This window comes from Pholcus phalangioides, unplaced genomic scaffold, assembly GCF_987345545.1.
Source record: "Pholcus phalangioides strain wild (caught in Gottingen) unplaced genomic scaffold, Ppha-v1.0 ptg000014l_1, whole genome shotgun sequence".
Taxonomy (NCBI): domain Eukaryota; kingdom Metazoa; phylum Arthropoda; class Arachnida; order Araneae; family Pholcidae; genus Pholcus; species Pholcus phalangioides.
In genome coordinates this window covers 6,952,664-6,969,589 of record NW_028301607.1, presented here as the reverse complement: position 1 = coordinate 6,969,589, position 16,926 = coordinate 6,952,664, and the positions used below count along the sequence as shown (strand labels likewise).

Sequence of the window (16,926 nt, the reverse complement as noted above, 5' to 3'; positions counted from 1 at the left end):
CATTATTTATCCCTTTTTTTTAATGCATTAGTTGCTTGATATGTATTTTTGAATGTTTTCTTGTATTTGTCACAATTCTATTTTTTTTCTTTCAAAGGTGTTGTTCCTTATTTCTCACAATCACCTTTATCATACATGAAAATGCCCACTCTGTCAGATGCTTACCTGAATTTTGAAGTTGAAATTGCATTCAAGCCTGAAAGCATGAATGGTATCAATCTGTTTACAATAAATATAAACATTTTTTTCTCAATAATATTTGAAAACATTTTTATTTGTGATTTGATTTTTGTTAGAATATTATCTGGTATATAAGAATAATTTACTGTGGAAAAATTCATATAATTTGGAAAAAACAAAACTTGACGGATGCTGTGTCATCGACATGTTCACAATTTTGAATATGAATATATCTTTTACATATCCTGACAGTGCAATACTATTGATTTGGTACAGTAGCAAAAATAGAAGATGTATTCACATAAATAGAAGTATTGAGTTATTTTTCTAAGATAGAAGCCATTGGTGTCTGTGTATGGCTCTCTATTACTACACTGTGCATGCACCTCATAAACATTCCTCTGGGGAATTTCTAATGAATTAGTGTATGTCATAAAGTGTGGCGTGTTTGTGCGGGTATCATGTGTGGCCTGAACAAGTTCATATGATGTCAGTTTCTAAATCAGATACTCATTAGCATCTAGCCCAAACAATTAGACCACTACAAATAAATTAGATCAATAAACTGATTTTGCAGAATATTCATGCTAAACAAGCATCTAATTATAATCGTCAATATAAGATTGGAATCTTGAATTTGAATACGAACAGTCCTTCACGATCAGAAGCAGCCCTCTCTTATCAATATTTCTCTAACTCAATGGTTCTCAACCTTTTTTGTATATAATTTCCATGGCGGAGCCCCATAGGCATATTTTTAAATTAATTTATCAGTTAACTGATTTATTTTTATTATCTAAAAATAATTATAATTATTTTTTCAAATTTACTCTTTATTTTCGAGTGGCTGCGGAGCCCCCGGGAAGTGCACATGGAGCTCTAAGGGCACTGTGGAGCACCGGTTGAGAACCGCTGCTCTAACTATGTATGCTGGCACTGCATAGTTAGAGAGCACTCATGGAGAATAGTCAACTTGCTCCTAGGAAGCTGTTATCTTCAGTTGTAGCACACAAGTTTGCTGTTTATCTAGTATCTAGATAGAGTAAATATAGGGTGATCGTCTGGATGGAATCCTGTTGCCTTGGTTTGTTTTAGTATGAGGACTATAATCAGGATTTGTCTTATTCTGTTACCTTTGCAGTTTACTGGCCTGTTTATCATGCAGAGTACGTAAGTTCATTTCCAATGGCTTCTATCTGCATCTCATATTTTCTGGGATATAGTATTAAAATGGTTTTATTAAATTTTGCCTCACACCCAATACCCAAACCAAAAAACATTAACACCAGTAACATAGATTTTTTTTTTTTTTGTCATATAATTTTTGAGATACAGCATAAAACAATTCCAATATGAAAGTGTGCTGTAAGGGTAGTAGCCAAACCAGAAGTTGTATAAACATCAGCAAAAGATTTGGTCTTCATGAGATACATCTGTAGATGCAATAAAAACTTACCTCATACTCAGCCTTAACTAGGATTTTTGTCACCCAGGGCAAACATGATTCAGCCACCTAGGGTAAACATTATTTTGCCATCCCCCCCCCCCCCACAACTTTAAAATTCCATAATGTTGTAACTGGTGTTCTCTGTTCCCACCTAAAATTGCCCCTCTCTAGTTATGGCCCTGCCATATTTCTCCAGGTGTAAGAGCTTAAGGTATCTTTATTACATTAACTTTTCTGCAATGTAGCTGATACTTATATATATGAGATAGCTTATTTAAAAGACTTGTTCATATCAAGAAAAACACTTATAAACTTAAACGATAAAATTTATATATATTACATCTTGCTTTTCCTTCTTTAGGTCTCTTGTTGTATAATGGCCAGAAGGGTGATCAAGGTGATTTCATGGCTTTATCATTGATTGATGGATATATTGACTTCCGATTTGAACTCGGATCTGGACCAGCAGTTCTTACTAGTGCTACTCCTGTAGAAATTGGAAAATGGCATGTTGTAAAAATAACAAGAGATAGCAAAATTGGTAAGGATACCGTGTAATTTTTTTTATAATTTTCTCTATTTAATTTTTTGCAAACATGAGTTTTATGCTGAGATACATGTCTGAATAATTATATTCTGATAACGTAAAATCAGTTCACGTCACAACCAAGTGATTACCACACCAATCTTTCTGTTTGATAGGTCTGTGTGGGGATCTCAGTATTAGACATCAAAGTCTAATCATTTTTAATCTATATCAGATTGTAGCTCTTATTCTAATTAGCTCTTGTGTGTACAAAATGATGTGAGGAAATAATTGAGATGAATGATTTTCCTTCATTCGTTATGTGTTATGATACTTTTCCTTTTAAAACCTTCAATATTTGAATTTTTTAAATTAGACTCATAGATTATTTTAATTTGTTTGTTAACTGTGTTATCACTTCTAGGCATTCTTAAAGTTGATGACCAACCAGATGTGACTGGTTTTGCTCAAGGCAGGTTCCTTGGTCTCGATCTTGTTGAACCAATGTACATTGGGTCAGTTCCTGATTTCAATAGTGTTCCTCGAACTGTAGGAGCTGTGAAAGGATTTGTTGGTGAGTTTCAGAATTTTTATTTCTTAAATTTGTGAAGTTATTCCCAATCGTTCTCTTTATTTGTGTATAGGATAGTATTCTGTAACAATTCATTTTGTTTTAAAAATGGCTTCACATTTTCTTTTTTTAAAGGCTGCATTAGCCATTACAAGACTGGAACCATTGTTCATAACCTTCTAAAGGAAGCAGAAACTTATGGAATTGGCACATGTGATACTTGCGGTTCAAATCCATGTCTTCATGGTGGCGTCTGCCAAGAATCTTTAAACCTTGTGGGCTACAAGTGTATTTGTCCACCCGGATTCTCTGGTAGAGACTGCGAGAAGGTTGGTGAAGCTTGCTATCCTGGTGTTTGTGGGGAAGGTAAATGCATCAATCGCCCCAGTGGAGGATTTGATTGTTACTGTCCTCTTGGAAGAACTGGACTTCGTTGTGAGAAAGGTACAAAGTGTGTTTCATTATCAATGTAAATTAATACTAAGATTCTCCCACAAGTACAGTTAAGTCTAAAGGAATCACAAGGCTAATTTTTTTTGTGTGGTAACCAAATAGCCTGTCACGCAATCAATTAGAAGTGCTCAACCTTTCAATGAGCATGGACCATTATGACTGATTCGCAACAAGTAACACAGGCTACTTGAGTGTTTTTGTTTTCTAATTTTTCATGGGCACAGTAAAATTAAATTGTATGAAATTTGCAATTGATTACTACAATGAAAATTTCAAATAATAGATGTTTTTGATCATTATTTGACCTTGTCTAAATAATGATCAGTGGTGTCTGAACAGGCAGGCTAACATGTCATAGTCTCATAGTCCTAAGTTGAACAAGAGCTCCCAATTATTAAAGCTCTCTTTAAGTAATATCAAAGTTTGATTTCTTATGTTTTTTTGTTTTTGTAGACATTGTCATTGTCGAGCCAGCTTTCTCGGATGATGCTTACATCGCGTATCCAACACCAAAAGCTTTAAGGACATTGAAACTAAACATGAAGGTTAAACCAAGAACAACAGATGATTGTCTCATTGCTTATTGTGCACAATCTGAAGATGGAAGCGGTGACTTCACTTCTATTGCCATTAAAAATAAGAGTGTTGAATTCCGGTATGATATGGGATCTGGTGAGTAAATGTGTTTGCATTTTTATTTATGTTTTATTGATCATAGCATTATACATGGTGTATGGCAGTGGTGATATTCATGCTGCTTGTCTTTTGTTTCATTGTTATGCGGTCACAGGTCCAGCTATAATTCGCAGTCCGGAACCTATCCAAGCTGATAATTGGTTGAGCATTGTTGCAGAACGAGATATGAGAGAAGGCTCATTGATAGTGAATGATGGAATTGCAGCAAAGGGAATGTCTCCAGGTGTTACCAGAGGTCTCAATCTGAATACCCCATTCTACATAGGCTCTGTGGATAAGCATAGAGTGAATGTTTCTCCATATGCTGATGTAGAGCATGGCTTTGACGGATGTGTTGCCCATGTGAGTTTTTCTTAGCATCAACAGAATCTGAATCTCTTTTATGCTTTCACTATATTATTAAATTGTCCATTAGTGCACTGTACTTTGTAACGTGTTAATTTTGAGGTTAACATTTTAGCTGCAAAAGTTTATTGAACATTTAAAAAGCATATTCAATTCATAAGTAATATTTTTCATGACAGTCTTTATTATTTTGAGAGGACTAACATTAACAAACTTATGCAGTGGGAACTCAACACAAACAAAATTTTTTCATAATCAAATCATTTCTTTGTTGGATAAAATGAATTTTAATTAGCAGAAAATATTTTTTGATTTTTCAACTTCATCTTAATGAGGTTGGACTGCATGGGTTTATGGTGATATTGTTAATAGTTAGAATTTAATACATATGATTTTGAAAAATTTAAGTGGAAAAAAGAATATTTGAAACAAATCACTCTACAAACATTTCCAAAAAGAAATTGTAATCATATTTCAGGTCGAAGTTAATGATGTGAAAGTTGATCTCCTGAACTCTGTGATCGATTCTTCTAATGTTGATGATTGCGGAGGGCGGGCACCTTGCGAGAAGAATCCTTGTCTAAATGATGGGGTGTGCATTGAAGATCAAGCTGCATCCAGAAAATTTATCTGTGAATGTGGCGAAGGGTTTAGCGGTAATTTTGATTTTTCACATCTCTCTTACATTTTTCATCTGCATGAAACAAATGTTTGTAGCAATTTGGTACTTGTTATCTGTTATGAATATGTGATAGCTATTCAAAATTTTTATCAGTAAGTGGAAGGTTTATCTTCTGTAAGTAGAATTTGAGATATAGTCTAATCCTGTTATAACGAACTCCAAGCGACCAGAGAAATGTCTTTGCTGTAACAAAATTTTGCTGTAAAGGAATTCCAGATTTTTGCATTGCTTTTATGAAAACTTATCTGCGGGATAAGAGAAGTGTTCATTAAAATGAGATTTTCAGTGTAACAGTATTCGTTAAAACGGGATTTGACTGTAATACTTGGATGTCATATTCAATGAAGCTTCTTTTTTTTTTCAAAATTACTTAAAGAAAATAAAAAGATGTAACACCTCTTATGCGAGACGTCTATGAGCATAAGATAAGATGATGGCTAAATTTCTACTTTTATGCAAATTTCTTTGTTTTTCAGCAAAACACTATAGTGACTACAGCTTCACATGTTCTTTTCAATTTCAAGAACCTCTTGGAAAATATATCAAACTCTAGTTTGACATGAGTTCAAATCTTTGTGTGTGAGACTATTTTCTTTGTAGTTCTTTGGAATCAGCTTAAAACTATAAGCCAAGTTATAATTTGTCTTTTTATACTTAATCTTTTATTTGACAATGTTGCTCTCAAAAAGCATGGTTTTCTTGTAAACCCATTTTATATTTTTTGCTCATTTCACTTTTTTGGAACTGATGCTTCTAAGCAACTCTTAAACATTTGATTGCTATTTGTGAGTTTTTATGAAGTTTCTATAATTACTAGCAGAATGGCTCAAAGGTACACGCCTTATATTTCTTGACAATCCAAGGAAGAACAATTTTTAACCCTTGCATTTTTGTGGGAAATACCATGTGTGGAGGAGACATATTGCTATGCATTCTTTAACAATGATCTAAAAATAAGTTAGCAAATAATAAATGACATTTTTATGGTATTCAAATCTACGTAAATTATATAAATGCAGTGTGCTTTCTAAAGTGCATCATCCCATATTTTTTAATTATTAAAAAAATTTTTTTTTTTCATGTGATGCCATTTATGGTACCTAATTTGATTAATATAACCCATTGTTCCCCAAAATTGGTAATATCGCCCCCTGGTGGATGATGGTATTGTCCAGGAGGAATAGAAGCTACGGGGGTATAACATAAGATCCTATGGGTAGGCTTGAGTTGGGGGGCAATGACAGAAAAATTTCTGGAGAAGGGGACAATGGAGCAGAAAGTTTGGGAAACTATGATACCCTAAAGCAGAATGTTTAGTACTGTTCTGCGACGAGATATCAGCTGACGAAATGTTCTGCGGTAAAAATCCCCATACATGTAATAGTGCATTTTTGCACATTTTCTTAAAATTCTTCCAAATTGTTCTGCGACGTACGTCGCAGATTTTGGCACATTCTGCTTTGGGGCTATGATATAACCCCTCAAAAATCTTCTCCTAGATATTTCAGTGCTTGGCAATTAAAGGGTTCAAATGGCCGCAGTATGAATGAATGACCAATTTTTTTTTCACATTTGAGAAATCTGTATTAAGTTTTTATCCCTTTTCACAAAAGACACAAACAACTGTCTGTGTCATCGTTTAAGGGATTTTTAAAAATGGATGGATAGGAACTGTAGATATTTTTTCCCCCGTTTCTACCCCTAGCAATCAAGTTTTCAGATGGTCATGCAGGCGTCATATCGCTAGGAGCCAAGAATGAAACTGATTCAAGTGTTGGCTTAGTTATGAAACAGAATATTAAATGTATTTCATTAAATAATTATATTCTTTTTTTTTTTCAAGGGTCTCTGTGTGAAATAGAGGAAGATTTGTGTGATATAATCTACCCTTGCAAAAATGGCGGCACTTGTGTTGGCAAAGGAAGTTCTTATACTTGCAATTGTCCAATGGGATACATGGGTACCAATTGTGAAGAGAGTACGTAACAAACTCTTATTTTACATGCATAAATTGAAAAAAAATATGTATATTTAATGTATCCATTTGAGAAAATCCCTTTATTTTTCTTTTTTTTTTCAATTTTCAGTTACAATGTTTGATGAAAAGGTGTCGCTTCAAGGAGACGGCTACTTGTCGCTAGATAGGGAGCTGCTTCCACATACTTCAACTACAGTGGATGAAGAGATAAGCTTCCATTTCTATACAACTGAAGACCAAGGACTTATTTTGTTCCATGGGCAGAAACCAGAGAGCGATGGCAAGGGCCAAGATTACTTAGCAGTAGCTATTGCTAATGGTTATCTTGAATTCAGGTTATTATAATTCATGTATTATTTCATTACTCACTATGCATCCCGGTGCAAATCTTTTATAAAAAGTAGTTATTTTTACATGCTTTTACCACCAGAAAATTTTTGTAAGTTTAGAATTTAGTTCTGAATGTGTCTTGAACTTATGTTGAACCGAAATTTGCATAATTTTTGTAAGGCCATTTCCAATTATAATTATACGAATTGGTTTAGCTTTCATACTTATGAAATAATTATTTATATGGGGGAAAATAGGGAGAGAGAGCCAGTGAAATAGAATGAGGATAATTGTGTGCCTTTACTCATGAGCATAATTTGTTCCAAAACAAGTCTCATAACCCAAAGCATTTGTAAATCGATGTGAACTTCCCCATAAGAAATATCAGAAACTCAAATGATTTGTTCAAAAACAAATATTCTTTGTCCCTCACACCAGATATGATTCTTTTGAAAGATAAAATTCGGATTAATTTGTTTTATATTCTTGCAGTTTATATATTTTACTTTATAGGCTCAAGTATTTTTTTTTTTTAATGATAAAGAAGCTGGGGTCTCATTTTGATTTCTCACAAAAAAGGATTGTAGCCATTCATGGTGTTGTGCTAGGGATGCCACTTTCCTCAGTCAGCAGTGTTTTGATGAGTAGGCCTAGGAATAGGTCTCTGAGTCAAACAAGGGCTCCTCTATAATTGAAGGAATCCATTGATTTCCATATACATATAATTTTTTTAAATTGGCTATTACTAAATAATAATGAAAAGGGCCCCAAATTCGTGGCAATATAATGACCCCCTTTGTTCCATCAAAAACTGACGTTATATTTGGGAGGATTGTTATATCGAAAGTGAAACATGTGATAGTCGTTCTATGAAAACATTTGGGATTTATCCTACCGGTGGTCGTAACGTGGGGTTGTTACAACTAGGTGCCACCTGTAATAAGTTTGGGTTCTGTGTACCCTGAAACTCATTTCAATGGAGGAAGACATTGAGAAGAACAGTTGGCTCATTTACGCTCATGTGATGCTCTGCAGACAAAATGTATATATGGAGCTCGCAAGAGCTAGATTTATCCACGTTTAGAAGGCTTTTTTGGTTTATGTATCCATTATATTAAAAGACATCACTCGTTCATCTAGTCAAAATTTGTTTTTAATTTTTGTGTGTCTTTTAAAATTTTCTCAAGCCAGTTACTCACAAACCAAGGAGTTTAGTGTGTTGTCAAACATCCAATATGAATTGAGAGATTAAAAAAAAAATGTGAACAACCTTACAAGTTATTATGACTGAGACTATGGAAAATGCAAAATTGTTCATAATGCATAATTATACTTTCAAAATGCATTTAAGAATAGAGAAGGCAGATTTTCACGGCCAGAGGTGATAATAAAGTTAATATCTTTCGGGCTATTATGCCATGTTCCAGGCTTCTTTGAAGCAGACGTTTCATCCACTACTGTAGTGGACATCTTCAGCCGCTGTGGTGGTCGAGTGGTCATAGTGACGGACTCGCATCGCGGGGACCCGGGTTCGAGCCCCACCGTCACCACAGTGGTGGTCGGCTGAAGTTGGTTTCCTGTGGTTCCCACTTTCGAGGCGCAAATGCGAGCCGATCTCCCCGTTAAAAAGTCTCGTCACAGAGAGCAACAGTCCTACAAACAATACAAATATTCAGTTACTACACATCACTCACTTCACTTCTGAGATATAGATGGCAGCACTGAGAAATCATACACAACACTATATGCACACTCAGATTGTTAGGTACACGCACTTACACTTCCGGCACAACTCACTAGGTAGTAAATTGCCTATGGCAATTGACCTGAGTTGTGCTCGGTTTGAAAAAAAAAAATAGACATCTTCAGTGCAGTTTTTGACAAGCAAGAAGACAAAACGTTTTGTCTTCAGAACCACTCTAGTGGACAAAACGTCTGTCTCATAAAAAGAAGCCTGGAACACGACATAACAGTCCAAAGGTATGAACCTTATTATTATACATTTAAGAATGTCTGACATAATAAATATCTGAATCATTCTTTCAAATTTTATGATAAGAGGCAATTGGTTTTATTGGCTAGATTTTTAGTTATGTAATTTTTCCCTCAGTGATATTCAAGTTTTAGATTGTCTGATGCAAAATTCAATTCTGAATCATTGTGTGACTACATTATTGATGCTTGTAATTTATCTTTTAGCTACGAACTTGGCAGTGGGCCTGCATTGATAAGATCACCAATTCCAGTCAACGATGGGAAAGATCATTCTATAACTTTGAAAAGGTGAGATGTTATCTTGATGTACTTTTAAAAAAAAATTCAATTTAATTTCACTTTGTTTCATTTTGTTACATAAAATACAAGATGAGACAAAAAAAGTCAGCCAATGGGTCTAAAGACCATACTAGTTGATGCATTTTAAGTTTATAATGAATACTTACTTATTAGTGAATAATATCAACAGAGACTAAAATGAAAAAAACAAATAAAATAAAAACTCAAGGGGGATTTAAAAATTAATTTCCCTTTTCTCCCCTGATTTTTTTTTTTTTTTTGGTTAATATGAGGGAAAAAATCAAATATCAACAAACTTTTGCATGATTTGTAGTATGTTTGACAATAGCAAGTAGTGCAGCTATATGAAATATACATTGCATGGGGTTTTCTCAGATGAGTACAAATAAAAATCAATATAATGTTGCAATACATAAGATTGGATATATTCAGAATTTAATTGAGTAAGGAGCATATGACAGTTCAAAAAAAAACTTTCAATGTCACTGATTTAAAAAATATATTGCTTCATGTGTCTTTTGAAAGGTAATAAATTAGTAGTAATAAATATATCAGGTGGTAAAGAGATGCAAAATTTTGGGATGAGGTAAGTAAAATGCTTCTTTAGAAGAGTTTTGTGAAGCTTCTTAGAAGAGGGAATGCTTCTTTCGAAGAGTTTTGGTAGCGAGTATATATTTGTTCAATCTATTTGAGAAACTAGAATTGTTTAAACGCAAAGCAAATTGTCGTTTAAAAATAATTTTAGTAAATTTGTAGAAGTAAAAGTTTATGGTGCAAGTGAATACCCTATAGCAGAATTTTCATTATAAGTCATCACCAAGGTTATTAATTACATGCAAAATTATTTGGAACTTCGAAGTCCCGACAGGACTTTACGGAAGCATTATTTTTGTAATAATATATTATTTGGTAATGTTTGAAATTTTAATGGTAATTTGAAAGATTCAAAAAGTTAAACAAAAAATTGTAGGAAATAATTCTGTACATAATATAAAAAAATATAAAATAGGGGAAAAATATAGTCAATATTTATTTATTTATTACAATATCTTATATTCAGAAAGTGGATCACTTTTATCACTATACTATTTCTTATGGCATTCAAAAAAAACCAATATTTTTTCTCATTTACACACAGGGATATGTTATATTCTGAACACTTTGAATGCAGTTTTGACTCAACTTTCCTAGAAGCACACATTTCACATCTTCATGATGTGACAAATGTTGGCCAGTGGCACCCAGTGTTCTGGAAAAGGATGTCTATAGGCACAGATGCAGATTTCCTTCCATGAAATTCAACACACATATTATACGAATAAATATATATATCTGTAAATATAAAGCTAACCTCAATTCTTAAAATTTTCAATGAAGCCTAATATTGCACTCAGAAACATTATACATTCGAAACATTATACTTTGCAATAAATTTATCGATAAATAAATTTATTGCAAAGTAAAAATATAAATAACACCATAGTATATCAAAATACAGACTGCACACATTACCTATGCAAAGGTTTTTAACAGCTGGCTGATGTGAAGATATATTTTGGAAAGAGAAAATTCAACTGCTCCTGTGGGGAATCAAACATACGTCCTTTCACTTTCCAGGTGAACGCACTAGACTACAGAGGCAACGAACATCTCAATCTTTCCTTGTAGCTCATGTGCACTGAACAGCTCCAAGGAAAGATTGAGATATTCGTTGCCTCTGTAGTCTAGAGGTCTAGGGCATTCACCCAGAAAGTGAAAGGATGTAGGTTCAATTCCCCACAGGGGCAGTTGAGTTTTCTCTCTTTCCAAAATATATCTTTGCATCAGCCAGCTGTTAAAAACCTTTGTCTGGATAGCAGAGGGTGACATCATCTTCGAATACATTATCTAACCTCAAAACATATTTCCACACACTGGAAAGTCCCAACCATGAAATAGTATATTTTTTTATAATATGGGCTCATAAAGTTCATAACATATCAAATTTTACATTATATATAATTAATAATAACTAAAAATCATAACTTACCAAAATGCAAAACAAATAAGTACTTTATATATGCAAACACATGGACAATTTTCAATCTTCTAGGCATCCATCTTGGCCTTACGTCATCTTACATACTTGTCTCTATCAAGCTACCAAAGAGAAATAAGCTTGTTCTGCCATCCAGCAATTGAAAAACAAACTTTATACACTATCTACCAATAAGTATTTGGACACCTATGCAAATGACGATATCTGCGGTCCTGAAATACGTCACACCCTCCGCCGGTATATATCGTTTAGGAAACAACATCGGCATTAGTCGCATGCAAGATGCCGCGCAGTTCAGAGCTCTCTGATTTCGAGAAAGGTATAATTATCGGGTATCACAAAAATGACCGATCCTTAAGGGATATATCTAAAAGCTGAAGTATCCAAAATCGACAGTGGCCTATGTGATTAAGAAGTGGAAGGTGAGCTGTGATTGTCGGAATTTGCCCTGAGTCGGCAGACCAACGAAACTGGGAGATAGAGACCGACGGGTGCTGTCCAGAGAAATTCAGAAGAACCGCACCCAACCGATGGCCCTCATCCGCGAGGAGTTTCAACAGGCATCCGGGAGTATTGTTTCAATGAATACCATCCGTACGAAAGCACATCTGATTGGTTTTCATGGTCGTGCTGCTGCCCATAAGCCTTTGATCACAAAGTCCAACCGCATTGCTCGGTTAATGTGGTGCAAAGCACATAGAAATTGGACCGTAGATCAGAGGAAACGGGTTCTTTGGAGCGACGAATCAAGGTTCACCCTCTACCGTTCAGATGGCAGGGTCTGGGTCTGGCGTCTGCCTGGAGAACGTCTCCTGCCAGAATGCATTGTGCCTACAGTCAAGTTCGGCGGAGATGGAATTATGGTCTGTGGGTGTTTCTCCTGGTATGGACTGGGACCCTTAGTCCCCATTCATGGTAAGCTCAACGCCGATGCCTACTGCACTATTTTGGATGACAATGTGCTTCCTACGTTGTGGCAGTTTTACGGGGTGGACCCCTGTTACTTCCAGGACGACAATGCCAGCTGTCATACTGCGAGGTTAACCAAGGCTTGGTATGGTGCCAATGGGGTTCATCGAATGGACTGGCCTACCCAGAGCCCAGACCTGAACCCTATCGAGAACCTCTGGGACGAGTTGGATCCCCGAATTAGGGGTGCCCTACCCGTCCAAAATCGGTGAAGAAACTGACATGTCTTCTCCAAGCCGAGTGGAAGAAAATACCACTAGCCGTCACACAAGGACTTGTGGAAAGTATGCCCCGGAGGGTTCACGCTGTAATTGCCTCTCGTGGAGGCTCCCTACTAACTTGGAGGCTAACTTTTGAATAAAGTTAGTTTTTCTTTTCTATCACAGGTGTCCAAATACTTATTGGTAGATAGTGTATAAGTGGCCTTCAGAGTCCCAATGGGTCTCGAAGCGTTTAAATTAATACGGTACCATCAGAAAACTGACTGGACTCCCATCAGTAAATAAAGGGTTAATGAGACATCTAACAGAAACTCAGAGAAAGTCACTCACTGTGGCGATGGTGGGGTTTGAACCCGGGGTCCTTGCTATACAGTCGCTGCAATGATTTTAATATTCTGCTATTTTGTTGGTTTGAAACAGGACTGGAAGACATGGAAGCCTCGATCTTGATAACTTCCATCAGCAATTCGGTGAATCTCAGGGCATCTTGCAGATGCTGAACACTGATGGTGATATATTTATTGGTAAGAAATCTTCTGAAACATTTCCATATATTTATCTAGAAAAAACAGGCCTTTGGGCATATCTAATTTATTTGATACTTCAAAGTGTAATTGTATTGTTGATACCTGAAAGAGAAGAATTAGTTGCTTAAAAATAAAATTGTAATGTAACTCGTAATGATGGTGCTTATTTGAATCATGAATAATATTGTTATCACTTTCGCAATGTATGGAACAGACCAATAGCAAACCATAGGGGAAAAAATGCATTTATAGTTATCAGGACTTCGATTTATTCTTTTTTTTCTGTGGAAATTTTGTTTCAAAGTATGCAAGCAAAAAAAAAGGTTGAACCGGACTCATTTTCCCCCTATAAGTTATCATTACCAATCTGCAAGACCATTTGTAGAGGTGAGAAGGTTCCATTAATAACAAAAAAATTTCCATACTCAGCTCATTGTGTTCTTATTTTGCTGTAATATGTGCCATAAAATCCATCTAGCATTTCTTTGCCCACTTATGAAAGTAGCACTTCTTTTGCAATTTTTTTCTTAGAGTGAAGGCATGTCTAAGGAGTCCCTTTCTTCAGTTCATAGTCAGTTTCTTTCAACTGACCACTTTCGTAGTTCCTCAACTGGAAGATACAAGGGAATCTATAGAGTTTACCATACATTCTAAAAGTATCATAATTCGTAATGTACATTTGACAGTTCTATTCTATTTTCTCACAATTTCTGAATTAAAAAAGAAAGGATTTTAGCGTAAAAGGGGGAAGATTCTATTTTAGAACAGTTCAAGAATAAAATGTACCATTTAAAATTGTGAAACCTATGTGGGAAAGGAAAATGAAATTGTCCAGTTCTCCCCCATACATTCCGTTCCACTAAATGGGATATTGCTCATTGTACTTACAATCAGGATTCTTTTTTTGGATATAGTTATTAATCAGGTATTGTTATCAGAAACAGAGTCCTAATTTAATACCATTAAGCGCCATGCACTGTATTTGAATTCACAGATGTATCAACAAAAAATAGTGACTATTTTGATTATCAACCCAATTTACCTTGTATTTATTTACATTTTTGCAGGTGGGGTTCCCAATCATCAGCTGATGACTGCCGGGAAGTTTCCAAGGGGTTTTGCTGGTTGTTTATGGGACCTACAGATACAAGATTCAGGACCAATCAACTTTTTCACAAGTGCTAAATCTGGTGCAAATGCTGAAGCATGCGAAGAGTAAGCAAATATTTCATAGTCATTTTTTTATGCTGATTCAATTTTATATCTTTCAGTGGTCACATGGTCACTCAAAATACTTTTCCTATTACAGTGATGAGGCAAGCGGAGAAAACTTTTTAGAGGAACTGGACGGTAACTTTGTGCAGAAGTGAGAAATTCCAAAATCCTTGCCATTTCTTTCCTATCTGTCATAAAAGACATTTGTCTCGAGCATTTTCATGTAAAATATGGACATCAGAAAAAGAAGAAAAACACATTTTGCTACATAGAGAAAAGCTGTAGTTGATAGTGTCTTCCATGTGTCTAATTTTCTGTAAAGGTTTGCAAAGACATTTTTCCTGCGATTTGCTTTCTGTGACGCGGTTGTTTTGTCGTTATTTTAATTATTATATTTTTTTAACGTCAGCTCTATTTGATATTTTCTGCAGTAGCCACCAAGTGCCATGTAAAAATATTTATTTTAGAGAAAGTTTTTTTTATGCATCAGTTTTTTGATCTAAGTCATTACCGTTTCAAAAACAGTAGGCAAATTTTATTTGAAGAAGCGAATTGCTAATCAGTGCTGTACAAGTGAGAGAGACTTGGAATCCATAATGAATTAATTGAATTTACGTGATCCAAAGAATCCAATATCATCGAATCTGTTCAAACTTAATCAATTATGAAATAATACAATTTTTCCCCTTTTCAAGAGCTATTTCCCTGGGTTAAGCAATAAGTCTTGCATTTGTAAAAGCTCACAATGCATGTGAATAGCGAAATAGACATTATACCTATGTTCATCTAATTTTCTCCTTGTTTAAGAAAAAATTTTAGACACTCTGAATAAAGCTTCGTATGTCGTCCTCACACTTATGTTCAGTGACTTTTTTGGTTATTGCAAATGATGAACCACTTCACAATTTCTGCTTTGCCCATTTTACATCTTTCACTAATGCTTGTGAATGTTTTCACAATCATAAAATTCTCTAAATCAAAATCATTTTGGGGAAATATAAGCAAGAGCCTAAACTCTTTGAACAGACAGTTGTCATACAATAATCTGTGATCAAAGCGGGTTTTCTGGAAGTTCTAAAATGGTCCACAACGTCAAATAAAACTATATCATTTTATTTTGAGCAAAGTCAAGGGAGTTTGTTTGATTACTTTGTTATTTATTGTGTGAAATACTCGTAAGAGTTACTAGTGGCTACTGCATGAAAATTTCGCTCGCACACATACACATTACTTGACACCAAGCTTGCTTAGTTTGTTACGAAACTTGTTTTATTTTTTCTTCATAGTTACGTTTGTCTCGAAGAGTTGTGTTGTATTCATGTTTGTGTAATCTGTGATGTTACAGAGACTTATTTGTTAATTTTCCTCATTTATATGGATGAACACATTTTTTTACTTGCCGCATTTCAGTATTAACTGCAGTATTTTACTGGCTTAATAACAAATGTTTAAATGGATAAAAAAAATTGTTGATGTTTAAGCACATATAATGAATAAAATATGATTGTTATGGCACATGATAAAAGAAAAATGTTATTTTTCAACGGGCAAGGCATAATTATTATTTTGTTTAATTGTACGAGAATTCCTTTTTTACTGCCATAATTTTTGTCTCATCCAGACACTGCCATAATCGCATCGTTTTTCATTTCACTCAGTGTTTTTTTTTTTTCGTTCAGTCATTTGTTGATCAAAATTGAAGTTTCATTTCATGAAATAGTATATCAATATTTAATGTGCCATCATATTTGTTTTGACTATCACATTGAATTAATTTGCTCATGCTGCTCAAGATTTTGCCATGCATTTGAAGATTTTTTTTCATGCGCAAAACTCTTGAGTGATTTGATCAGCTGTTGAAAAAAAAAAATCGGAATTTTTTTTTCGTTTTTTGTCAATCTTTCATTTGTTACTGGAAATTTACCAGTTTTCGTGCCAATTTAAATAAAGGGGTTGGAAATTTTTCAGTCTGAAGTCTTATTGTTTGTTATTTTCATTTAATTGTATTTTAAATGAATTTATTAATTCAAATGTCCAACAATGAATTTATCTATTTCCAAACTAAACTAATTTATTTCATTGTTTTAAATTTGTTCAAATTTTTAACATTGTTTATTTCTGAGTTGGTCACCTGAAATAGACAATCTTTTGATCAAATAAGGTTTGCTCAAACTTGTAATACTTAAACGGCCCTAATGATTTTACAGAAGAAGATTCAAGTGCAGAAAATGTCTTGAAGGTGTGGAAGTAAGAGAGAAACGGTTAACTCGGGTTGGATTAACCTTTGCCCACAATGTGCTCTCCAGGACACAACCATTTCCACAGAGCCAACTGAAGAGATTATAAAAGACATTGTCACATTAGCGAAACAGGTGGGTGGAGAAAAGGGTTCAAGGATATGGATATAGATGAAGTCGAACTGCTAATTAATAGTAATCCAGAGGCATTGACCG

The 16,926-nt window shown here is 34.6% G+C and overlaps 1 protein-coding gene across 20 annotated transcripts in view; it reads left to right on the top strand.

Annotated features, from left to right (window-relative positions):
- The window catches only part of trol (terribly reduced optic lobes), a 328,483-nt gene extending 312,043 nt beyond the window's left edge, over positions 1-16,440 (top strand). For 19 of the 20 annotated variants that reach the window (XM_089241641.1, XM_089241648.1, XM_089241634.1 and 16 more), the window contains 13 exons: positions 98-211; positions 1,989-2,168; positions 2,578-2,727; positions 2,860-3,168; positions 3,631-3,849; positions 3,968-4,215; positions 4,697-4,874; positions 6,744-6,878; positions 6,988-7,213; positions 9,408-9,491; positions 13,152-13,255; positions 14,326-14,473; positions 14,568-16,440. In XM_089241641.1, coding sequence (XP_089097767.1) covers positions 98-211; positions 1,989-2,168; positions 2,578-2,727; positions 2,860-3,168; positions 3,631-3,849; positions 3,968-4,215; positions 4,697-4,874; positions 6,744-6,878; positions 6,988-7,213; positions 9,408-9,491; positions 13,152-13,255; positions 14,326-14,473; positions 14,568-14,628 — 2,156 coding nt within the window. In that variant the 3' untranslated portion in view covers positions 14,629-16,440. The remainder of the gene's footprint in view (positions 1-97; positions 212-1,988; positions 2,169-2,577; positions 2,728-2,859; positions 3,169-3,630; positions 3,850-3,967; positions 4,216-4,696; positions 4,875-6,743; positions 6,879-6,987; positions 7,214-9,407; positions 9,492-13,151; positions 13,256-14,325; positions 14,474-14,567) is intronic. The other variant, XM_089241649.1, reaches the window with a different exon arrangement.
- Positions 16,441-16,926: the final 486 nt, after the last annotated feature.